Below are 25,545 nucleotides of genomic sequence, written 5' to 3'. Positions count from 1 at the left end.
GTGAGCTTTGATTATGACTGCCTTTTGGCGTGACTGTTAAGGGACGACAGTCTTAACTACTTACACCCATCTGGGATTCAAACGTAGCTCAAGTCTGGGCCACTGACGATACGCAGGCCATATGGGGTGAATGCAACTCTGCTAGTTTGTGTTGAATGTTAAACGCTCGCTGTCTCATTCAGGTACCGTTTGCTTACTTAATCACGTACATCGTTCAATGTTCATTCCTCGTCCGGCTGTTTCCTTTCTCCTCAGTTGACGCTATACAGTCACTGAGGTCAGTAGAACTTTACCATTATACATATATACCTGGCTGATATCCTGCAGCGTGATACTTACTGCAGGTTGTTGCCATCGAGGAGTACGACACTGAGTTTTCTGGGCTGTCGTCCACTTGGAATTTGCAAGTGGGCTACATCCCAGAAAAAGTTGGAGTGATCCAAGCACTATTTCGCCAGAAGGTATTTCCTGGATATCCTCATTTCGCCCATTTCCCTCCATACACAAACTATCTCGTCCCATGATGCACTAGAAAATGTCTGGTGCAAATACCGTATACGACACCACTGGAAGGCCATAAACCAAATAAATCACATTGCTTTGAATGTGCGTACGATAGGCTTGCATGCCATTTGTCACAACTTCCCAGGCCAGGATACTTCCATTCGATGCTCCGCTTATAACCCACCGCCCTGATCAGGGGACACTTTGACTGTCCTAAGTTCATCATCGTGACTCAACAAAGGCTCCCCAACTTGTTGCCTCGGCGTGTCTATATCCCATACCCGAAGACTTTTATTTTGAGAACAAGTGACAAGGAGACGGGTATGGGGGATGAAAGCTGCGCTTCTCACTCAACGTTGATGATCGAGTGTCATTTCGCCCACGAGTGTTTCCTTTCGAGCTGGCGGGGTGAGCGTTTTGAAGGATATATCGCCTTCGTGGACGTGGACGTCACTGAATCTTGTGCTGTGTTTCTGTCCGCAGGAGGGTTGCGGGGGAGCAGGCACTCATGCATCGCGGTGAGCAGTATTCAAGATGCATCTCTGCCAGCCTCCGGATTGCGGCTGAATCTGTATATGTGATTGACACGTATGTGTTTCTTCTCAAATGTTCGTAAATTCTGGCTCATCGGCTAGTCGTAGCCTCAGTCCGTGCTGCTGTGGTTGGCTGCCATGCGCGATCATGAGGTTCAGCCTTTTGCAAGTCCCAATTGCTGTTCTAACAGAATAAGTTGGTATGACAGTGGATGTTTTGCTCGCATCCCGGCACTCTTATGTAACTGATGTTAAAACACTACGTTCAGCATGGCGAGTACTGTTAAGATGCATTGACCCTTTTTAGCGTTTTTTTTCAGGTCTGGGAGTACATCTTGTGGTAGGTGTTGTACCTGCCTTTCCGGTTCCTGACTTCAGTTCGTGTGGCTTAGCCACATCAGGCAATTGACCGCAGAAAGATAAAGTTATACAATGCATTATCCAGTCTAAAATAAATAAAATTTGTATCATTATGATAGATCTGCAGACAAAGCTTTGTTTATCCGGAGTTACTTGGATGAAAAGTGCCATACCTACCTTTCTTATGTTAGAGGGAAAGGCTGTAATGTCTATCAGCCTGTCAAGTAAATGGCTTCTTAATCACTGGTTAGATGGATGGTGGCAGTTCTCAAGCGCTCAATCACACCAACTGTTGGCAGGCCATGATCACCACTTGCAGCATGTGCTCAACATGCTGAGTTTGAAAAGCAGCTTGATTATTGATATCACCTGACAGCCACTGGCAACGCTTGGCTGTGAAATCTAGATCTGCCACTTTCACCATGAGATTAGGTGCTGACCAAGTGCTGCAAGGTCAGTCTGATATTGGGGCACCGCCAAAATCTCTCTCATTTATAACAACTTACAGCTGGCCAGAGCGCTCTTTTTATGGAGGCAGATCTGTACCAGCTCTACAAGGGAGTTCATGGGTGGCTGAGCCCTACCACACCATGACAGTGAGGCTGCATCTGGTATCGAGCTGCAAGGTGAGTCTGATATTGTGGTGCTGCTAACATCTCTCTCACTTATAATGGCTTACAGCTGTTCAGAGTGCTCTTTTATGGTGGCAGGTCTGCATCATCTCTGCAAGGGAGTTGTGTGTGGCTGAGTGCTACCACACCATGACAGTGAGGCTGTGTCTGGTATCGAGCTGCAAGGTGAGTCTGATATTGTGGTGCCGCCAACATCTCTCTCACTTATACGGCTTACAGCTGTTCAGAGTGCTCTTTTATGGTGGCAGGTCTGCATCATCTCTGCAAGGGAGTTCATGGGTGGCTGAGCACTACCATACCACAACAGTGAGGCTGGGTCTGGCATTGAGCTGCAAGGTTAGTTTGATATTGTGGTGCTGCCAAACTCTCTCTCACATATGATAACTTACAGCTACCTACAAGGAATGTTCATGAGAAACCATGATGCTGAGAAGTAGTTGAGCATTGTTGCATCCCAACAGGTTTCCATTAAATGTTCTCAGTTCACAGGAAATACATAGAATCACATTGCTCTAACATGTATATTACAAACAAATAGTAGCGCTAATAAATATATATATATTATGAAATACTAGCAGCTGTGAGGGCGGTGGCACACTTTTGACGGATCTTAGACAGTGCACTGTTAGTTTTTGGGGTCCCTTTGGCAGCTGAGGAAGTTGGAAATATCTGACTAAAATGAAATTAAGTGCTCAAACGATCAACACCAAACATGTTGCTTACTAATTCCACCAGACCAGTAGATCTGTCACTTCCCCTTGCTCATCCGGATCTTCTAAAAGGTCAAGAAGAGAGTGATAAAAGGTCTCTGAATCAGTTGCTGTGTCCGTGCGAGAGAATACTGAGGATGAACACAGCGCAAATCTAACCTATCTCAATTATTAGTTACAAAACCAATGTTAATTTCAACCAGTTTAAAAACCTGAGTTGTGACATATGCTATAGAAGCACCGGTAACAGCAGTCATGCCATGAAGGCGAGCATTTCCAGCTCTTGTAGCCTTGGGCTCTCTGTCCACTGAACTTGGTGAAGTAAATATATGCCTAAATGCCTGGTGAAAGGGTATGCAATAAGTGTTCGTGTATTTACAATACACTAAGTGCACTCACATTTATGAGTAGGCATGTCCTCAGAAGACCATTCCAGGGATCCTCTGGATCATAGGCCTCATTGGCATATAAGAAAAGAGGCCATTGGTCACCACTGACAGAGATTACACCACTTTGCAAATGCTGTTTTGTCCTAATTGGCACCATGAAGCATCAGTGATTGGTGTCTGAATGTAAGACCTACTCCTCATCATCCCAATCCAATTCAGCAGGACAGAGTAAGCGACCGTGAGAGGGTGGTTGAAGCCACGATTGATCTTCGAATTTCTTGGCAAGGGAGGCAGGATGACTTCACCTGCAGGTACTATCCAATCTATTACCACAGGTTTCAACGACTTTGTGTCCTCGCCTCTAGCAGCAGATGCCCCTTTACCGATCTTCTAGGCTAAGTAAGGATATTGGCCAGGTATGGGCGGGCAACTCACTAGTTCTCCAACATGAAGGATTTCTTCCTCCGAGCCTTCCCTTAGTCGCTCCAACAGCCCAGGGTAAGAGTCCAAGAGCTTTTCAAAGACTCTATGCTCTCTGCGCTCTCTGATGACTGCATTAGATTCGAGTCAACAGAAATGAAGTTAATATTGATTCAGCACAAAAGTCTTCCAGTGTTGCATCTTCCAGTTGTTCCAAACATAGTATGCCATTAGTTAACAGGGAGGGATAATTGCAGAGGGCAAAAACTGTACGTCCAAAATGTCGACCATGTGAAACTAGAGGATCAGACTTCAAGCTGAACTCTGGCATCAGCTGAGATAATGATAATTTGAGCAATTTGAAGACTTATGCTCTCTTACAAGGTCCAAGCTGAAGAGCTGATGTTGAACCTCTCTTGTGAGATTCATTCGAAGAAGAATTGTTGTCTTCCATATTGGACTTTCACAGGTATTCCGCCCGCAACCATACTTTGATTTATACTTTATAGTATCAGAGGACACAGCATTGCAGGAATGATGTGAATACATGTTGGTGCCATGTTAAGTGTGTTATCATGCCAATAGGCATGCTGTCCTTATGCTGTAATATGCCCACAGCTCCTTAATTTGACAGTAAATGTGTCATAGCGCTACTGTTTGAAATGGGAATGCCTACTTGATGGAACAGCGTTTTCTTGCAGGGTATAAAGTACCATTAGTATCTGTGCTGGATAGTCAAAATCTTGCAATGCAACAATCACCGCCATTGAACAGCTGCACCATAAATTTGAACTTAAAGTGAGCTCATAATACATTATTGAATGTGCTTGGCTTCATACCTCTAAAGGATCAAAATTGATGGGAATTTGACACTGGACAATACACAGAGAGGCAAGGGATTGCAGGTGAAGTTGTCAGTTACGTATGTTTGTCATAAGCAGCACATTCAATGACTCACCTGCGCTCATACAGAAGCTCTTGTGCTGAGGGTGCACACCCACAACCTGCCAGTGACCAAACCCTGGCTGTGTGTGCAGTGGAAGATATTATGTTAACCAGTGACCTGCGCCAGCATCTGGAGGTGGCTGAGAAAGACTGCAGTCATTACTTGGAACTATACAAGAAATACTGATTAAGATGGCTAGAGGAGAACCAGCATGCAGACATTCTAGAGAAGTATGCACCCACTGATGTAGAACACTACAGTCCAGCCCAAATACAATGGGATGCACTGTCTCCATGCTTAGGTGAGATTGCAAATGCAATACCATGTCCCACAATTGAAACGAAGCCTGACAGATGATTGGGAAGCAGTGGGAACTGCCATAGTGACCCCTCAGTCATGTGGAGACATTGTTTCAGCTTTCCGCCAATGTGCACGAGAATTTATAGTAGTCTGTCAAGTAATGACAACAGTGTATAGCTCACCATCAACATAATGAATTAAGGAGGTGCAAAAATAGCAACAGAAAGTCTAGAAGAGCATCTATGAGGTCCAGCCTGAGCAGCAAAATGAATAGAAGAGTAGCATCAATGTTTGCAACAAGCAAGAAAAAGAATGTTGCAGTCAGCAATCTATCAAGGAAAAGGTGAGAGGGACTCACAGAGTTGTGAGTCAACAGATGATATTGGTGAGTTTTGCGCAAGACAGGCAGTTTCGACTCAATTCAATATGCTCCATATTTGGATCTCTTGGTCATGATCTATATTTAATAGATTGGTGCAAAGTAGAAGAAGGAAAAGGGACAGTAGAAACGAATATATGAGAGAGCTACTTGAAGAGTGAGGTCTCACCAGCAGTGCGCTCAATCACAGGGTAGAATTATGTAAACCAGATACTATTTCATGTTCTTGTGTGAGCATACTGGCACCAAAGAAGAAGTTCTATTTGATCAGGACTAAACCGCCAACATAAACAACATAAGATAAGTGAGGATTCTGCCCCTTACTTGCAGACTGCCCAGAGAAGTGAGTCTTTTGCCTTTAAACCAAAGCCAGAAGCTCAACAGGACAAAGTCCTTGTTGCAACTATACACCAACCAGGTGAATGCCCATGTCCTAGATGTCTTATTCCCAAGATAAGACTCCGCAATCTAGGCATGGGTCGCAACAGGCAGCCTCTGAAGCTCGGAGAAATCCCCAGCCTGGGTACCAGTGCCATGTGCTTCTACAACACTGACACGTGATGCATTGACACCAGAGTTTTTAAAAAGCCTATTCATAAGAGCAACCTGCGAAGGTATGTGCAGGTGGGTGATTGAATGCGCAAGTCCACTCTGGTTGATGTCAATACTGCAGATGACACCAAGAATATTGTCGTTCTCTGCAACTGTGTCTGAAAGACGTTTGAGCACGAAGAGAGAGCATCCCTCTGATTGGGAGTAGCTGTCAGCTGATGCATCAAATGATTTGCACTGGCTGGTCGGGCTGAGGAAATGACCATGATCCAGGCCGATGAACATCTGCCAGGGGAGTGTCAAGGATTGGTATTGAGAACCCAAAAATCTCGCTTACATCTGGACTCAACATGACATTGACTCCGCCTGCAATTGCAGCATTGCAGTCCCCATTTTGGTCGGCACAGCACTATTGAGTTGAGGCAGAGTGAGACTGAGTGCAAGGGATGAGACTGAGTGCATGGGACAGGGACACTGGTTAGTAAAATTGGTAACAAAACTAGACGAATGAACATACCCTGAGATACCCAAACTCAAACTATAGGAATCCTTTCATCTGATATCACCTGGATCTGTGTGAGGCAAAAATTGGCACAGATGGTGGTAATCAAGGAAATTGGCTGTGCTGAGCAAGAAAGCTAATCAGAGTGATAGAATGGTATGAACAGTGATAAAAATTAACACCCTCAAGAAGTAAATTCAACATGAAAAACCGTAAATCTACTAATGATTGGAATTAGTATTCAGGCGCACCACATATATGCATTGAAGGTGAAGGAGACATGGAATGACCAATAGATGCAAGAGAGTGATAGAAGGAAGGTGAGAAAGCAGGAAGGGGGAGTTGGACTTAGGATGAAGTTGCGATCGTCTTGAAAGTTTGTATGACAGATCAAGAAAAGCGCTGAAGGACATACTTTGAATCCAGATCCAACAGCCAACAGACGTTCAAATTTCCGTGTGTTTCACATATCAATCTCTAGAGTTGAACCAAGAAGGAAGGTATGGGAGGCTCACGCACTCATGGATGTGGAAGAAGTTTAGCAAGAGAGCGAAAATTTTGCAATAAAATGTGCACAGCAATACTATCGGCAATTCCCGAATGCTGCACAATCTTAACTATCATCCAACTCAACTCTAATCTGTCTCATACGTAATAGATATCCATATCTGGTAAGATTTAAGATGTATCACCCCTGATCAATTATCGAATGGGTACAGTAGATGGGTTCAGATGTCTTCAATGCCGGCAGTTCGATGGGCACAATGCCAAAAAAAATCATTGTGAGTACTTACAATGATCAATCAACGATCAACGGTCAATGCTAACAAAGCTAACAAAATGCAATAGACTCAAGCGGAATATTTTTGGGCACAGGTAAGTGATCTACATATATGCACATGATCATTATCTAAGCATCTAGTCCAATGCTGCCACGCACCAACCACCAGCGCCAATGCTGGCATCAGTGGTAGCAGACCATTTTTTAGCAGGGTGGTCCAAGGCATGATAGGCGCTGTGAGAGATACTATCTGGGCAGCATTGTGCGCAGCTGCAAAACTTGTAGCAATATTTAGAAGGGTCAGCTACATTTCTTTTTAAAATGTTTGTATGAACTAAGCTTAGGATCTAGGGATGAGCGCTAGCTTGAGCATTGATGTGTTTTCACGTTTTCAAATTTTGCTTTTCTGTTCATAGTAACCCATCTCACATTGCAACATCCTACTCTACTATTGTACTATCTAACCACCAGAGGAGCACTCAATGTATACCAAGAGACTCACCAGTGCCCATCCAGCATCTTTTGTATTATGGAAAATGTAATTAGATACATATATACAGTTGACAGTCTATTAATGGACATGACGACCTTGACCAGAAAATTAATGTATATAGAAGCAGATCCGGCACCAGAAGGGATGATAAAGAGGTCTGTGACTGGTTTTGACAGTAGATCATCGTGAATGTTGAACCCCAGTAAAAACTGGTTGTGATGGGTTTAAAGGACTACTTATATGCGATGATATATGAATCACCATGTTAGTACTATGTTGGAATTCATGCATCCACTTTAAAATAACTCATCATATGGGCATCGGCCGCACTTCATTGAAGTTGGTGAAAATTTGCTTTGACTCTGGAAGTTCCATGAACTTGGGGCTATGATCATATATAGGTTCAGGGTGGTTCAGGGTTCGTAATCTAACTCATGTTCAATGGTAAACATGTTATCTAGCTCCTCGATAATAGATGCGGTACTTCCATTTTGCTCCTGATCGAACAGAACTTCTTCCTCAATGCCAGTATGCTCATACTCAGAGTTTTCACTGTTGATCTCCTCATTTTCGTCACCCTCTCTACCATCAAAAGTGATCTCCTGGGGACCAGAAACATTGGAAGGAGAACCCACAGGCAGCATGTCCTGATGAGAATAGACATGGCCTACCCCCAGACCAAAATGAAAGTGCATCAGCATGTCCCTGTCTACAAATCTATTGTGCAATTTTAGTGAAGGAAAATTTAGGAACCTTGAATGCACTTACCAGTTAATGAAGTATTCTTGCCAGTTACCTTTGTCTCTAGCCATGCCAGACAATCCTCTGCCATCTGTGTGACGCAATCCTTTAGAGAAGTGAGGAATTATGTGACTAGCTCTGAGGACATCTGCTGGATTCAGGAAACCAAAAGTGTCTTCGCTATCCAATAATGAAAAACAAATGCAATCCAAAGCCGTCCTGCAACTATCAGCATCTGCAGCCTCATACCAGTGTACAAATAGAAACTCCATTCGATGGGGAGTCTGGTAGGAACCTCTAACAACAACAGTGTTGACGTGGTGGATTCCTAATACCTTGGCATAATGATAGTGTCCTGATTCGCTAGAACTACTGAGCACCATGATGTTGCAGTGAGAGGTCTTGGGATTGATAACGTCCTGATCTGCATCTTGTGTCATAGGTTGTATAGTTGATGCATGCGATATTGTGGAAGATGTGATTCCTTTTGAAGAGAACTTGATTGATGTTGCCATGTGCTGCTTGATCCAAATCAGCAGATTGAGATGATAGGGCACATTGGAGAAGATGGTCTTTCAAGTGTGAAAAATAATTTCGCATATCAAGTATTTGGTGATCAATGATCTATATGTAGAAATCAACATAGTGATACTCACCTTCATGGCTGGATTGCCCTCGCGCAAACACAAATAAGAACCTATGTCATCATTAATTTTCTCACTCAGACTAATGTGGTGGTGAATGGTAGGATCACTGTCTGCCACTGCGTTTGATTGGGACTGTTGAAGGTGATTCTTGATACGTCTAATACAATGTTTGGCGACACTCAATCTGAGTTAGTTGGTGAACAAATGTTTTGCGATCTGTTCTAAGATATCTTTGTTTTCCTGTGTGATGCTCAAGTTCTCCCTGTCATAGACATCAAACACAAATAAGCTGAGAACTTCAGAAACTTACTGCCTCTGTGCTATAAGAATCAGTAGTACTGAAGCGCCTTATACATGATGCATAATCTCCAAGCGAGTGGAACTTGTAAGTTTTCAAATTTAAAGAAACTTTCCTGTGCAACATGTTGCATTCTACAGATTCCCCCATCCCATCTGGCTTGTCCTCATGCTTGGAAGGGTTCTTGCCCTTGCCAGCTTGAGTTCATTAAGCTGCTTCCTTGCTGATGCCTTGATGTGCATCACTTCCTTGTCTAGCTCTCTTGCATCATAGGCTGTGCAGACCTTTGCCTTGAATTTGCAGAACTGGTTGCCAAGCTCGGTTGTTGTCTGATCTAGAATATCTAACATCAAGTCAGAATGCATGCGGAGCTTGGCAAGGCCATGCCAATGCACTAGGGTAAAAAGAAGGTCTCAAATGATAGTGTCGTGAGCATGGGGGAGAAGATCATTGAAAACAGGAATTGCACACTAAGAAGAATCAGCCTAGCTGATGTAGTAGCCTGCAAGTTGACTTACCTGGAGGAGATCTTCATAGTTACATGCTGCCATGTTTGATAGATCTGAAGTATTTTCTGTGAATCTTCTAATAGTCAATTGTCCAAATGGCAGGATCTGTCTGTATCTGTGAAGATGTGATCTGCATCAGCAGTACCGTGGATATTAGAAGAAGAAAAAAGCCAACCTCTTATCTAGCTCATGGATCAGATCTTTATCAGCCAATCATAATATCCTCAATAGGTGAATGAGCAGTGATCTCCAAGCGCCAAGTTCAACCTCATGGAGAAGATCTACAACCAATGCTTCAAATATGTTGAAGCTGCATGCACCAAGTCTATTAGAAAAAATGTTCTGATGTTGCTCGTCAGCTGAGTTAGACAAGTGATAAAGTTGCTTACATATGTTGGTACCCAGGAGCAAGGCTTGAGTAGATTCTCTACAGCGATGCTGTCAATGCCACGATTCTGGTCATAGATGATGCTTCTAGCTATGACAACCAAATGGTCGTGTGCTTCATCCAAACACAGGAGTGTAGTGCATTGCTGCCTGTCGCGAGCCATGCCTAGATTGTGGAGTCTTATCTTTGGAATAAGACATCTAGGACATGGGCATCCACCTAGTTGGCATATAGTGGCAATGAGGACTCTGTTCTGTTGAGCTTCTGGCATTGGTTTTAAAGGCAAAGGACTCACTTCTCTGGGTAATCCACTGAGTAAGTAAAAATCCTTGGGTAGAATCGTCTTGTGATACTGTCACAACAGTTGATTACAATACCATGGGCATATGCCTCTAAGAACTCACCATTGAGCATAACCCCCCACTGTGCCTGGAATAATTCTCTGGGACAGTGCATCGTACATTCCTGGCCAACACCCTTTCCCCCTGTGTGTTGACAAGTAAAGTCCTTGAATGAATCCAGAAGCTGCAAGCTACTATTGAGTTCATGCATGACAAAGAAAACATATTAGAACATTACCTTTTGAAAGTATGTGATGTGATTGCCTAAATGAGAAGAGGGTTTGCACCAACGATACTTGGATTCATTACTGAAATAAAGATAAATGGGCCATAGTTTGGCATTGCCAAAACTGGTCAGATGGGTCGCGTCTGACCAGAACATGAGTGCAACTACAGCCCTGGGGAGATCGCAACCAGGTTCCCCCAGAGAGTTTTGCAGATCACGGTGTGCATCCATAAATGCTGGAGATGTATATAGCTCCCCTTGGATGTTGACCTTGCTCTGAAGGTGGTCAGGTTTCCATAGGAGCTCATATGGCTCGTAATGAAATCATTCATCGTCACCTGCATTCACCAGTTTCTCCTGAATAATGCCAACTAAAGAGCGATGGTACAGTTCAACGCCCAAGTATGATAGAACTCCTGGATTATTGGTGGTGTGAGAGAAAGGGACCTGAATAGACACATCAGTTTTATGCCAGCCCACATCTTCATCCTCCCACTCCTCATTTCCATCCTTGTAGTTGTTTTGACCTAGGGTCAAGTTGATTTTCTCCCAAGGCATCGAGCAAACACCAGCGCTGTCAAAATCAGGATCTGTGACAATACTGAGGAGATCATTGAAGCTCTGTTGAGACTTCTGCACCCCTCCATTCCAGTACCAATCACCAAGCTCCAATGATGATCAATTTGGGTATGGGTAGTATGGTGAAGCGTCGTGTGTAGTAGTCTCCGTATTTGATGGAGGACAAGGAATAGCGCTGATGTCCCCTAGTGTGACCACCTCTTCAGGATCATGAGATGGCGGGTTTGGGGAGAAGAACTGGCGCATGAGTCCAAAAGTATTTTGAGGGGAGCAAAAAGGAGGTCATATTTCTGAAGGTGGGGTTAAGAAGGGGGGGGAGAGTCTGAAGATTGTTCTGCTTCGTTAATTGGAATGCTGGGAAGAAATTCAGGTAGAACATCCTGGAATTGCCTGTAGCACTTAGGCAACTGGACATCATTGCGTCTCTTCCTATGCTGAGCTAAGGGCAAGTCCTTGTGAATATTATTGTTGAGGGGTGCAGCAACAGTATGCTCTGCTAACACTGACATAGAGTTAGAAGTATCATCACCCCCAGAAGCTATGGCATGATGGAAGATGGGAGAAGTTGGCCCAGTATCTGAAGAAATAGGGTGTGAAGAGCTTCCATGATCATCAAGGCGCTTTCTTGCCCTTTTGACAGACCCAAGAAGATCTTTTGCTTTGCTCAAAGCAGAGAATAGTTGTTTTTTGCCCTTGACGCAAGATTTTTGATGTCTGCTGAAGGCGCTTTCCTGCTGAAACCCTCAGCCACAAGTACATGTGAAAATGGGTTGGTTCATTGAAGACTGAACAAGACACAGGGATGTGCAGTAGGGACCATCCAATGACACTGGTCAATCAGGGGATCATCATGACCATTCTACTGATAACCAGAATCAATGACTATGCAGCAGTATTAGGTAAGCAGAATTCATGAGCTAGACCTTTCATGCATCAAGCTTGTGATCGGTTGTAGCACTATTCAAATACTTGCTGCACTTTTCACAATCTGTTGTATGAGACTGATCAACTTGGCTCGCCCAAACCTGGTGCTCCTTCACAAATACATATATATATCAAAAGACATGCCTGCGATTGTGAGTTGACATTACAAGTACTTAGTTAATCCATAATCATACTACATTGATACTGTACATCATGGAGGGCTGTTGTGAGAACAACTGTTAGGAGTCAGACCATCCACAGCTTTCTTCTGTGTAAGAAGAGCTATCCATTAAGTGTTCATACTGGACAACAAATGAGCGATGGTGTGGCTGAGGACCTCCCATAGACCAACCTGGCTAGTGTCAATCACCATGCATTTGAAAATATGGCGGCTGCACTCACTAGTATTGCTCTCACTAAGGTATTGTATGGTGTCTGAGAGGAGCTCCACCTCTGTTTGAGCATGCTGCAGTCTTGATTGCATTAGACTCAGCTGAGCTTCAAGGAAGTGCTGTTCAGCTTGGACATCGGATAAATCACCAACTTGCAATATCAACATCTGCAAGGACATTTGTTCCATTGCTCTATCGTCCATGTAGTATTCCTCCATACATTCCTCAACCCATGTACTAACCAAATGGTAAGGGTGTTGAGTCACCTACCAGACATCGTGAGAATCAATACAAAGATGTAATGGTAACCATGCTCACTTCAGGCAACACTAGCATAGTGTATATTGTCATGAGTTTGGACACGATGGATATTGGTTCTTCTTTCACAATAGCAGGAACCTTATCCTTGGTGGATTCAAGCCTACCTTCACCAGCAGAATTAGACTTGCCAGTTGAGATACCGCTTAACCACTCTCTGCATTTCATATGCACTAGATCTGGCTGGCGCAAGCTCCCTGAACCAACTCTTGAGAAAGTGCCTGGCAAACACCTGTCTCCCACTGAGACTTGAATTACAGGACTTCCATGGTGTGCTTCTGAATAAATGTCAATACTTCCAGGCATATATATGAGTGGTGTACATACACCCTAACTGCAGCTGAAAGACATCCGTGGCCTGAGAGTATAGTGACAGTTCTAACTGAGCTCTATCTCTCTTATCTTCCAAGAACTCTAGCTCCCTTTCAAACTGAACTCTGCTGCTACAGTTCTGTGTTTGCATCTTGCATAATTGTGCTTCTTGCATAATTTCTATGTGGTGTGCCATAACAAGGCGCCATAAGTCTCCAGAGAAGGCATAGTCCTCCAATAGAAAAAGCAGCAATCTAAGTTCAAATTGAAGCTGCTTGCAAAGCATTAGAGGAGATAATTCAATGACAGAGGGTGAGTAGCTGACCATGGGGTTTGACTGACAATTGATCCACCATCTTAGTCCTGTCAACCCCTGGACCTGCAGCACAGGAAGATAGAGTGAGAGCTCCTTTACGTGATATTATCAATGGTGGAAGGAGTGATGAAAGACGGCTGTTGAGAGTTGACGTCATGTGTATATACAGAGGCAGGTGAGATTTGGGGTGATGGTACAGAACGTGGTGTGCTTACTCATGGAATTTGAGGGACTCAACAGTCTATACTTAAGACAGATACCAAGGATCACAGACACAGGAATGTCATAATCAAGCCCAGCTTTAGTGAATAGGCAAGTCCAACAATACTCTTAATTTAAAATACTATTCTTTGCGCACCAGTGATACCTCATAGATCTCTTAGTCCCCACTCTCTTGCACAACTTACAAGTTTGAAACAGTATCCAGAACTCTTCTCTGCTGATTCCACTGCTGGTAAAAGAGCAAAGTCTAGAAAATAGATTGTCTTGTTCTTCATAAGACCACATCTGTAATATTGATGGGGGGCAACAGTCTGTCATTAACTCCTTAGCACTAGTAGATGCAGTGATATATCATAAGACTGACCTCTGAGAGGATATGCTTGAGTGCTTTGCGTCCATAGCTGAAAGTACCTGTTGATTTTCACTGAATGATCTTCAGAGTCAGTAAGACGCATAACACCAGAAAAAAACCAACCTTGGTATGTGCAACTATCTTTAGCGCATCTCGCCGTCCAGATCCAAGTTTCGCTTGTCTCATTCCACCAAGGATACACAATAGACTCAACATAGGTTTGTTGCGTCCCATTAGCACTGCATCCCATCAGCACAAAGACAGCAAGGATACCGGAGATTTCTTTTTTGTCTATAGTCGTGAAACTGATCTGGAGAAATCATGTTGTTCTGATCATCAGCTGGCCTTAAATTACAAGTGCGGGTAAGATATTGATGTATACAGGAATGATATGTCATACCATGCCCAATCAACCATGGTTTTTGACCTTGCATCATAGTGGAGGAGGGCAAAGGGCTCTAGCATAGCTTGAGTGATGAGTTTAGCTAACCTTCGAATGTTATCTTCATCATGCAGGGGAGCAGTTATGACAGATGATGATGAAGGTGAAGAAGGACACTCCATAGATATTGCAGCTCAGCACAGGCCATTTTTCTAGGTCTGCTTTATGCTGGGATGGCAGCATTATTTGATATGTTGGATTGGCCTAACAGTGTCATAATCGGCCACCAGCAAGCACATGGCACTGCAAGTTCACTGTTGGAAGTTAGCACTCGGACAACTGTTGTAGGCAAACACTTACTAAGTTGGCGGTACCACAAATAAATAATGTCACAATCCTCCTGTAGAGGCTGCAATACATATTAAGGCATAGCCTAGAAAAATATGCAGGCGCTCCAGCAAAACAGAATCTAATTTTAGTTGAAGTCCTCAAACTTGCAAGGTGGTGAAGTGTAGCGCCACACTTTTGAAGTAGTATATGGTGGGCAATGTCAACATTTCAAGAATACTCTGGACAGGTATGGCTTGTATTGATGCAGTCAGATCAATCTGAGTAGGGCTGTGGTGAGCATATGGTTACCACATATTCAACATCTGTATGTATGGAGTGAGTGCACAAAATTGCAGAATGCGACATGCTGCATTACTTCCCTTTGTACTGTCTTACCGGCGGTACTTGTATGCTAGAATGATTTTCTGCATGAGCACCAATTCCATACATAATAACCATGACAGAAGCAGTGTTGCCTCTACTATGTGTGTCATATGTTGAATTATTGCCAGCACTTCCCTTCTTCAAGTTGTTGTCAGGCAGGCGCTGCCTGACTGCTGGATCACTGAGTATTTCTCAGAGCCCATGCATTATGGTCGGCAGTCGGACCATACTAGTACTAGGTGTACTAGGCCCAGGCCATTAATATAAGTAGACACTGATGCAAATGGAAATGATGCTTATCATCATGGGGCATTGGGCAAGATACCGTTGTTGTCAGGCTGCGCCCTGACTGCTGGATCACTGAGTATTTCTGCGGAGCCCATGCATCATGGTCAGGCAGTCAGACCATACTAGTAATAGGCGTACTAGGCCTGGCCATTAAATATTAGTAGACCCCTAATGCAAATGGAAATTGATGCTTATCATGGGGCATTGCAATTGGGCAAGATACCAATCACCATACAATCAATCTTTGTGAACTTGAGCTTGAAGAAGTCCATTATAATCATGACAGGTGCTCGGGGTACTACATCTATAAAATGTGTGTCATGGTCATCATGCCACAGCACTCCGAGTCGGCAGCCAGAATTCATGTGCATGACTTGCCCCTTGAAGTTTGTCCTCTTACATAATATACCTGCATGCACAAGCTTGGTAATGAGCATTCATTAATATAATGCCTACTAGGCCTTCCATTTGACATTCACATTGAGTTCTGCCAGAGTGCCATCAGATGTGACTGAAACATCTCAAAGCAAAAGGTTCACTCAACTGTTGTTGTTGTTTTACACCCGCCATCCAACAGTCCAACACTATCATTCACGCCAACTTAACATGTTCTGTTCCTCTTCAATTTCCCTGACCTACTCAGAAAGGAAGATGCTATCAATGTAGTCTACAATCTTTATGAAGATCTAGTTTCACAGGTGCATTGTCTTTGGTCTCTTAATTTCATGATACCTCAAATGCAGGTCCGCATCATGATAGAAGGGTACTGAGCCATATAAAATGTTTCATCCATTCAGCACATGTGGGTTAAATGAAATTCAGATGTGCTTGTGCAGCTACTTCAAAGTGGTAAGTAATGCGACTTTGGAACATATAACATTTGAATCATAGCAATAATGATGTGCATATATGCGCCTAAATTCTATCTTGGTTGTTTGAGTTTTGCTGATCATTCCCCATAGACGAACCAGAAGAGGTTCCTGTTGTCAAAACCGCCCTTTGTGACTATCTTGACATGGACCCTGATGTTACTCTAGGGGTCTTGTGCGATCAAACAGTTCCTCCTGCCGATAGACGAATGCAGCAGTGGCAAAATACAGAGTGTCTTTGTGGGCCAACTTCTGACTGTAATTTGGTGTGCCCATCCACTGTTTCTCAAGGCTGACTTATCCATCAGGCTATCAGAAGGCTGGAAACATGCGATGTTGAAGTGATCATAATGGACTTGCTTCTGATGATGCCTTGCTACTGCTACAGACTGGGCTCTGCACATGAATAGACCTTCTTCGCATGCTTATTGACAAGGCAAAATCTTCTCTTAACATGAAAAAGACCATTGATTTCTATGTATCATCAACTGACGGCCATTGTAAGGTTGATGGATTTATCATGAATATATGATGGAAGAGTGGACAACAAACCGAAAAAAGTGTCCTCAATAGGTGGAAGGTAAATCTCATCAAAGATCTTCTTCATTCACTACAACCTGATGTTTCTGCTAACTAGCACTGGTTGACGATCGCAATTGCATTGGGGCAAGTCCAAGATGTGATCGTCAATGCACACCACACCATTGAGTACCTGAAATACACCAGGCACCCACAAACTCCTAACCCAAACTGGTTGTGAGTGAGATCGTGCAAATGGATCTCCAGCCTTTCCCTCTAACATAAGAAAGGTATGTGTGGCACTTTTCATCCAAGTAATGCATTAAGTTATAACTTTATATTTCTGTGGTCAATTGCCTGATACCTAGGACAAATCCTGGACACCAAACCATGATCCTGCCTGCAGGATTTGAACTCCAACCCCAGTCAAGATCACACCTGAGGATTGGTGTGCATTTACTGTAGGACTATAGGGTTTAATTAATATCATTCACAAGTCTAAGAAATGTTTTTCCGAGTCCTCTCTCCCTCTCGTATTTAATTAATTAATATTCTGTTTGACTCTGGGAGTTGGATTGTATTAGATAAGCAATTGAGATGCAGCCATTCGCATGTTATGACTACATAGTACTGCAGTAGCACTCCTAGTTTAAGATCATCTTATCTTGACACTCATCCTAATTCATCATTCTGTCATTTTTCTTCTAATAAATGAGGACAGTGTTGGTAAGTTGAATGGCTTGCACACTTAGACCATAACTAAAGCATATTTGAGTAGAATATGGTTCCCTTTGACCTGTAGTACCCCTGTGTGGCCTACACAGCTAGGACGGTATGCCCAAAAGGCAAGGCAGGTGAGTACACATCACTATATACTCTCAATACTACTGGATACCTAATTTCACTAGAGCTGCCACTGCTAGTTCCCAACTTCCTGGTGGAGGAAATGCAATTTGATGACTTTCAGTCAATACCCTTCCTCACTAATGACAGACACTATAACTTAACTTTAACAGGCACAATGTATACAGTAAATGAGAGGAGCACATTCATCCATCTGGAGCCACTTATTATTACAGTAAGACATGGGTGAGTGCCAATTGTGTGAATACTGGTAGTAACACTCTCATTTCACTGCAATAGAACACATACACTGGATTGAATGTAAGAGATTGCCCAAAAGTTCAGTTGGAGAACTTTGAGGCATGGATGGCATCAATGAGAGGTAGGGTAAAAGGCGATCCCATCATAGTTGCTGAGCTGGCCAGGACACAGCATGTAGACAGTGATGTCTATCTGTACTACCTTGTAGCGCCAGATGCGCACAGTCATTGGCTGGCTAGAGCCTTTGGATGGCACTCATCTTTTTAGAGAATGTGATTCTGCTAGGGAATGGAACCATAAAAGTGTGTTACATTTGAATGTTGTGATTTATAAACCACATTGTTTTTCAGGACTTGAACTTGAGGCCCAGTTTTGGTAAGTGATTGTTGATATCGATATAAACATAAACAACTGATTCAAATAAACTGCTTGACAGGAAGCATGTAGAATTCTTTCCCCACAACTTCAAGCTCGATTGCTTCCTTGTAAGAAAGCTGCATACTGAACTGGATTGGTTTCATGCAGGCATGTTCTATCACATTCTAGCGCTGAATAAAACGATCTCAACGAAGTGCAGATGCATTGACTTTAGACAACTCCAATTCAGCTACAATATTCTCTAACAAGGAAGCAACAGAGAAAATTATCTCCAGACTGGCCAGTCTAGGTATGTAACATTGCATTGCCCCTTTACAGCATCCTCATGATGGAAGCGCAGATGATCTTACAGGTTCTGATGGAAATATAACAGAGCCAGGTGTTGCATTGTTCGGTGAGTAATTTTTTGAAAATAAGACAGCACGGATACTTATATCATTACTGTTACGGCGAACCGTAGGTCGACTAGGATAGGCGCGACAACAGACACTCGATAAGAGTGACGTCTGAAGTCGGATCGTGACCTCACAAATGTAAGGCTTCTTAAGACAAGTTAGAGAGAGTGTCTCCGACTTGAATATCGATATCAGACACTTAGGATTGGGGGTCCTAAGCGAAGGATGTTCTGGGTAAAACCTAGTAGATTAAAGTGAAGACTAACTAAGTACAAGACCTGCTTATATAGGTAAGGCCTACTTTAGGGCCGGTACATATACGTCATCTAGACGAGTCAGAGATAAGAAGAAATGACGTCATCGAGACGAGTCAGAGATAAGAAGAAATGACGTCATCGAGACGAGTCAGAGATAAGAAGAAATGACGTCAGCTAGCGATGGCATGAGGCGATCGTGCTGTAATACATGAGTGGCGATAGTCTAGTGATGGCACGGTGTCGTGCGGTCATGACGTAATACAAGGAAAGAGTAAAAAGATGATAGGGGCAACCGTTACTGTAACATTACCCCTCGTTTAGCGATGAAGTCACCGACTTCACATATCTTGGTTGGCCCAGTAAATAGGGTCGGCGTCGTAGTTAGAGTGGAGGAGGTCATCTTGTTCCTCCGTGATAGTGAGGGATTGCGCCATCTCCTCGGCGTGAGCGATACCGTCTTGCTCGATCTCCCAACGAGCGAGTGCGTCGTAAAAACCGACGTCAGTCCATACCAATGGAATGACCGCTTCTCCTTTCAAGTCCTTGCAAAAGACCGAAAGGTGGCCGGGCGCGTATTCTCGGCAAACTCTGCAATAGTACGCGGGGCAGTTCTTGTGACGATGGCCAGCGATGTGGCAGTTACGGCATATGACATTGTCGACCGGTGATGTTTTCACAATAGTGACGGATGAAGATTGGTTTGGGGGGGACGGTGATCGTGATCTTTTAAACGGTGGCTTGGTGGGGGAGACGGATGCAGCGCGTTTGGCGGCGAGACGAGAGGATCTTCGTTTTAGTGGGAATCGTCGTTTGGTGCGTACGACTGGGTCAGGAGAAGGAGAAGTCGGTACGTCAAGTACGGCAATAGGAGGGATATTATCATCCGGACTGTCCATGGTAGTGGCAGCGGGAGTTGTGGCGACGGGGGTTGGTTCTGGTACGGGGATGGCAACGTGGGGTGATGGTGGTCTTGCGATGGGGTTAAGAGCGATTCGCTCGGTGACGATGTGGATAGCTTCTCTGATAGCGTCTCTGGTTTCTTCTGGAAGAAGGCGGATGGCGGTGTTGCGAATACGTATATGAAGATGACGAAAAATAGTTTGATGACGTTCATCATCAAGAAGGGCGGCGGTACGTTCGATGAGACTGGCGTCTCTGATGATTCTGATTATAAGGCCGCTAGTGATTGCTCCTCTTTCTCCGAGGAGACGGTCAATCTCAATAGCGTACTGCTGAGAGGTGATAGCGGACTCGAATAAGGCGCTAGTTTCGACTTGGTCAATGACCGAAAAATAATCAGTGAGAGTCGAGTCGTCGGTGAGGGTAAGGGTAGAGTCAGAAACCGGTGAAGGTTCAGGGGAGTATGCGTGTCGTGCGAAGTCGGCGGCGGTGGCGTTTTGATATTCTTGGAGTGTTACGGGGCGCGCTTCTCTTTCGGCGGCAAGGTTCATAGCGGCAGTGATTTCTTGGATGCGGAGGATACAGAGACGTAGTCGTTCAATGGAGGACATTCTGGGGAGAGTCTATAATCCATGGGCCTTTTTATAGGCGTTGAGGATTTCGGGAGCATTATCAAGATTTCCTTCTGGGACCCATTCGTTACTGGCTGACGAATATCCTTTCCACGATAAGAGGTAGCGTCTTCGTTTTCCCGTTCCTTTGTGCGATAAGATCGCATCGATTTCGTATTCTTCTTCGTTATCGATGATATCTGGGGGTGGATCATGGAAATTCGGTCCGTGAATCTCTGTCTCATGATAGGACGATAGCTCGGAAGCATGGAACGTGGGGTGAACTTTCCACTGGGGAGGTAACTGGAGTGTGAATGTGATGGGAGATAGGACGGCGGTGATTCGGAAAGGACCGTATCGTTTTGGGGAGAGTTTTCGTGAGGGTAATTGCGTGATTAAGTTTTTTCCGGATAACCAAACCTTATCCCCGACTTTCCATGGGTGATACTTTTGCCCGTGAGTTCTTTCTGCCATTCGTTGCATCGCAAGGTTGTGGCACGAAAGTGCTTCTTCTCTGGACTTCTGGAGCATGCGGAGTCTATCCTCCGCAGCAGGGACAGTGGAATCGGGGAGGACATGTGGAAGGGCTCGTGGCTCGTATCCCATCATCAAAAAGAATGGCGATGCGTTGCGAGAGTCGTGTTTACGATGGTTGTGGACAAATTCCGCCATAGGGAGCTGTTCTACCCAGTTTTCAGGGTTATTCCGACAATAGATCCGAAGATACGTTTCTAGTTCTTGATTGAGCCGTTCAGTCTGTCCATCGGTCTGGGGATGATAAGCGGTTGATGCTGCTATGTCGTACTTTAGCAACTTAGCGAGGGCTTTTGAGAACTTGGATACGAATTGTGGGCCTCGATCAGAGATGACCTTTTCGTGTAGGCCGAATCGGCGGTAGACGTATTTGAAGAATTTGCTGGCGACTCCTTCGGACGTGATGGTTTTAGTACATGGGATGAGAATTACCCCCTTCGTAAGCCCATGGTCGACCACGACCATGACTGAATCGAAACCAGAACAGGGTGGGAGATCGGTGATGAGATCGACAGAAACCTGGGTGAAAGGGGCGGCGGCGACTGAAGGGATAGGAACAAGGGGGGGGTTCGTAGGATGGGTGTCGGCCTTCATCTGCTGACAGAGGGCGCACCCTTCGACGTATTTACGGATATAGGTACCCATGGCTGGCCACCAAAAATCTCTTTTAACCAATTCTTCCGTTTTAAAACGACCAGGGTGACCGGCGGTGGGGTGGTCATGGCATCGTTCTAAAATGAGGTGTCGCCCGGCGGGGCGAACGTAGGCACGATCTTTATAATAAAGGATATCATCCGTAATTTTCCAATCAGAAAGAGCGGATTTCATAGGAGGAAGGGACATTCCATCCAGGGCATCAGAGGCGGCGGTAAAGATAGGGTCCGGATCGGAGGGGTCGGGGTTCACCAAAGTGGTCATGAGTTCGACATCAAGTAGTCGAACAAACATAGACTCAGGGAGCAAGGTTTCGTCAACGTTATCATTCGCTGAGTCCGATCCATGGTCTGGTCGGCGGGATAGGGCGTCGGGAGCGACAAGCTTGGTTCCGGCGACATGGTGCAGTTCAATGTCATAGCAGGATAGGATTAATTGCCATCGTGCTTGACGGCGGGTCAACTTCTGGGCCGTCCTGAAGTATAGGAGGTTCTTATGGTCGGTGAATACGATGACGGGATGGGGATTGCCTTCTAAGTAATGACGCCATTCAGTTAATGCCCGAATAACCGCGAGGAGTTCGCGATCAAAGATCTGGTAATTCCTTTCCGCAGGATTTAAGGTCTGGGACAAATATCCACACGGGTGATAGACCCCGTTATCGTCCGTCTGGAGTAGTACTGCACCGGTAGCAACTAGGGATGCGTCGGTGGCAACCGCGAACTGTCTGGCGGGATCAGGGTTGCGAAGGACTGGCTGCTTCAAAAAGCATTCCTTCAGCTCAGAAAACGCAGACGTGCATAGGTCGGACCAAAGGAATTTAACGTCTTTCTTGGTAAGATCAATTAATGGTCTGGCGATGTCGGAGTAGTGGGAAATGAAGTTCCGGTAGAAGTTACAGAATCCTAAGAACGACCGAACTTCTTTTACCGACGTGGGGGTAGGCCAATCTCGAATACCGTTGGTCTTAGCGTTGTCCATTGCTACACACCCGGGACGGATGATCATTCCGAGGTATTCCACTTCTTCTGCGTCAAACGTGCACTTTTCCGGTTTAAGGAAAAGTTTCTCTTGCCGAATTCTTTCAAGGATATGTCGGGTACGTTCGTGATGGGAAGCGAGGTCGTTTGAGAATATGAGGATGTCGTCCATGTATATGACAAGCCATCCTTCGTTAATTTCTTGTTGAAACGTTCTATTCATATACGCCTGGAAAGTAGCCGGGGAGTTGCAGAGACCAAAAAACATGACATTAGGCTCGAAAAGCCCGTATTCCGTGGTGAAAGCAGCCTTCCATCTGTCTTCCGGATGAATGCGTATATTGTTATATCCAGACCGGACGTCCATCTTCGTAAAATATTTGGCACCATGTAACCGAGCGACCAGGGAGAGCGGCAATGGGAGTGGGTAGGCGTTCTTAACGGTCCATTCATTGATATACCGATAGTCCTGACAAGGGCGGAGGTCTCCACTCTTCTTTCCTACGAAAAAGAAACCGCTGGCTTGCGGTGACTTTGATTCGGAGATAAACCCTTTCTGGACGTTTTCATCAATGAACGCCTTAACCGCGACCCGTTCCTTTTCAGATAGTGGGTATACTTTAGACGTTTTGGGGATGAAACCTGGCTTGGTTTCTATCCGGTGGTCTATACCAGGTCGCTCCGGTGGTAACTGATTTAAGCCATCCTTTGCAAAGATATCAGCGAAGTCGTGAAGGTAAGGGGGAACGAGTTCCTCAAATGATTTCTTCTTCTGTTCAAGCCCGGCGGCTAGCGCGAACTGCTGAGCTTTGTTACTTGTCTTTGAGTATTCAACGGGTGGCGTCAGGGAAGTGATTTTGGGCCGTTGCTCTGTGATACTGGTCCCGTCCTTCGTTAAAGGGGTATCAAGTGAGATATTGGTGATTACTCGAAGTTCCGAAGCATCGGCAGGGTATTCGACCAAGAATTCGTCATCTTCCAGGTGGTAGGTGGAGATTTCTCGTACGGGTGGCGCGTAGTCAGCCGTCCATACGTCCTCTTTTGTATCAAAGGAGTCATCTTCATCATCCGGGATGGGTTCCAGATTGGGCAATGCAGACGGGATTGCTTCTTCATCAGTAATCTCCTCGATCGTGGCGTGCAATGGTTTTTGTTCGACCGTTTCTCTAGGAGGCGCCTTTGGCAGCACTACAACTGGAGTTGGTTCTTCCCTTGTTTCCTTTCTACGAAAGAGAGGAGGCAACTTGTTCTTCTTTCGTTCTTGATCAACTTCCTCTTCGATTTGATCGCTCTTCTCGGTTCGAGAGAGTTCTAGCGTTTCCGCTTTCCATCGGATCACTGGGTCCATGGCGCGTAACCAAGGAATCCCGAGTAAAATCTGATCACGTCGACCTAGTCGCGTGATGTTAAACTTTCCGATCATTGATCGGTTATCTATCTTGACAATAAGGACGCAATATCGCGTGATGGCACCTCCTTTCGCATAACTTCCATCCGCGGTTGTAACTCGGAATGGTTTTGATAGTTTATGCGTTCGGATGTTGTGATCTTTGACGAATTCTTCTGAGATGAAGGTTCCGGCGGCGCCGGAGTCAACGACTGCTGTTGTTTCGACGGTTTTCAGACGGGTTTTGGAGATGAGAGAAATGGGAACACGGAGTTCTTTTCTTATTCCAATACTTTGTACAAGTCTGATGGGTATATCGGAAGATACGGACGTCGATCCCGTCTTCCACATCAAAAATCCTCTGCGAGGCGACGGACCGTTGTGTCTTCTTCTTCACTGTCGCTTATCTCTTCTCTGCGAACAGGAATCTTCCTTTTTGACGGACATGCTTTAGTCATGTGCCCCTTCTGGTGGCACGTGAAGCATAGTCCTTTCTTCATATGGTCACTTCTCTCGGCTTCGGTAAGCCGGTCTACCTCCATGGCGTTTGGGTCGTGACGGTCAACGGAGGGTCTGGGAACGTATCGTTGTCCCGACGGTTTGGTGGTGGTGCGATAGTTTGATCGATACGCAACCCCTCTCTGGTAGTTACTGTCTAGCCGAATGACGGCGGCGACATACTTGTCGAATTCTACAGGAATGGTCTCCATTTGGTAGATGGAGTTAACGATCCCCTTTTTCAGTCCGTCGTTGAGGAACGTGATAAGGACAGCGTCCTGCTTTACGGATGCTTGTGCGGCAAGCGTCTTGAAGCTGGCGATATAGGATGTGAGGTCGCCTGTCTGTTTCAACGTACGGAGCTTGTTCATAGCAGTTCCGGTGGCGTCGGCTGGTACGAAGGCCTCTTTGAACTTGGTTTCAAAGTTCGCGAAGGTTCCATAAGTCTTAGCGACGGAATTGTCAACTTCTGTATAGAAGGTCAGCGCCCAACCCATAGCGCTTCCTTCTGTCATATAAGCAAGGGCGGTGATGACCTTCTTATCGTCGGTGTTATAGATGGTGGCGTTAAGCGCGAAGTACGCTTTGACTGCATATAGCCATCGTAGGGCTTGGGAGGGACTTCCATCATAGGTAGATGGGGCTCCGGCCTTCAATTCTGGGGCGGTGGTTGGTGCGGACATCCTGACGTGTAGTCGAGTGATGTTTCGGTTTCAGGGGAACGTTATCGTTCTCTCGCTGAGTCTGAGTTTCTGGGTAACCTCCGATGATGGGGAGGGTCTTAGGATTGACTTTAATCTTTTGTTACGGCGAACCGTAGGTCGACTAGGATAGGCGCGACAACAGACACTCGATAAGAGTGACGTCTGAAGTCGGATCGTGACCTCACAAATGTAAGGCTTCTTAAGACAAGTTAGAGAGAGTGTCTCCGACTTGAATATCGATATCAGACACTTAGGATTGGGGGTCCTAAGCGAAGGATGTTCTGGGTAAAACCTAGTAGATTAAA

The 25,545-nt window shown here is 45.0% G+C and overlaps 5 protein-coding genes across 5 annotated transcripts; 1 reads left to right on the top strand and 4 right to left on the bottom strand.

The window, feature by feature from the left end:
* Nucleotides 1-2,590: 2,590 nt before the first annotated feature.
* Nucleotides 2,591-3,879, bottom strand: BJ212DRAFT_1443543 (uncharacterized protein; the record flags this gene model as incomplete). The annotated part of the gene is made up of 7 exons (XM_041337846.1): nucleotides 2,591-2,702; nucleotides 2,753-2,898; nucleotides 2,952-3,080; nucleotides 3,139-3,261; nucleotides 3,366-3,515; nucleotides 3,564-3,679; nucleotides 3,729-3,879. 7 exons carry the CDS (start codon nucleotides 3,877-3,879, stop codon nucleotides 2,591-2,593), a joined length of 927 nt encoding a protein of 308 aa, XP_041200429.1.
* A 1,762-nt stretch (nucleotides 3,880-5,641) lies between these two features.
* On the bottom strand, nucleotides 5,642-6,134 carry BJ212DRAFT_1256824 (thiolase-like protein; the record flags this gene model as incomplete). Its single annotated transcript, XM_041329816.1, has 2 exons — nucleotides 5,642-6,010; nucleotides 6,063-6,134. Coding segments are annotated over 2 exons (441 nt in total), but the record flags the coding sequence as incomplete, so codon positions are not given.
* A 1,780-nt stretch (nucleotides 6,135-7,914) lies between these two features.
* On the bottom strand, nucleotides 7,915-8,682 carry BJ212DRAFT_1474739 (uncharacterized protein; the record flags this gene model as incomplete). Its single annotated transcript, XM_041339146.1, has 2 exons — nucleotides 7,915-8,206; nucleotides 8,270-8,682. 2 exons carry the CDS (start codon nucleotides 8,680-8,682, stop codon nucleotides 7,915-7,917), a joined length of 705 nt encoding a protein of 234 aa, XP_041200427.1.
* A 3,683-nt stretch (nucleotides 8,683-12,365) lies between these two features.
* Nucleotides 12,366-15,272, bottom strand: BJ212DRAFT_1294811 (uncharacterized protein; the record flags this gene model as incomplete). The annotated part of the gene is made up of 11 exons (XM_041332258.1): nucleotides 12,366-12,436; nucleotides 12,557-12,812; nucleotides 12,865-13,085; nucleotides 13,192-13,430; nucleotides 13,519-13,555; nucleotides 13,708-13,791; nucleotides 13,900-13,999; nucleotides 14,079-14,125; nucleotides 14,190-14,376; nucleotides 14,809-14,857; nucleotides 15,175-15,272. 11 exons carry the CDS (start codon nucleotides 15,270-15,272, stop codon nucleotides 12,366-12,368), a joined length of 1,389 nt encoding a protein of 462 aa, XP_041200426.1.
* A 958-nt stretch (nucleotides 15,273-16,230) lies between these two features.
* Nucleotides 16,231-18,488, top strand: BJ212DRAFT_1294810 (uncharacterized protein; the record flags this gene model as incomplete). The annotated part of the gene is made up of 13 exons (XM_041332257.1): nucleotides 16,231-16,252; nucleotides 16,273-16,299; nucleotides 16,413-16,585; nucleotides 16,957-17,075; nucleotides 17,207-17,286; nucleotides 17,560-17,564; nucleotides 17,641-17,692; nucleotides 17,747-17,916; nucleotides 17,982-18,116; nucleotides 18,151-18,244; nucleotides 18,293-18,317; nucleotides 18,379-18,427; nucleotides 18,468-18,488. The coding sequence occupies 13 exons, from the start codon at nucleotides 16,231-16,233 to the stop codon at nucleotides 18,486-18,488; spliced, it is 972 nt and encodes a 323-aa protein (XP_041200425.1).
* Nucleotides 18,489-25,545: the final 7,057 nt, after the last annotated feature.

The sequence above is a fragment of the Suillus subaureus genome (assembly GCF_016647635.1).
Source record: "Suillus subaureus strain MN1 chromosome Unknown BJ212scaffold_1, whole genome shotgun sequence".
Lineage (NCBI taxonomy): Eukaryota > Fungi > Basidiomycota > Agaricomycetes > Boletales > Suillaceae > Suillus > Suillus subaureus.
Note: the sequence above shows the minus strand (reverse complement) of the source record. Positions and strands in the feature narration are given on the sequence as shown.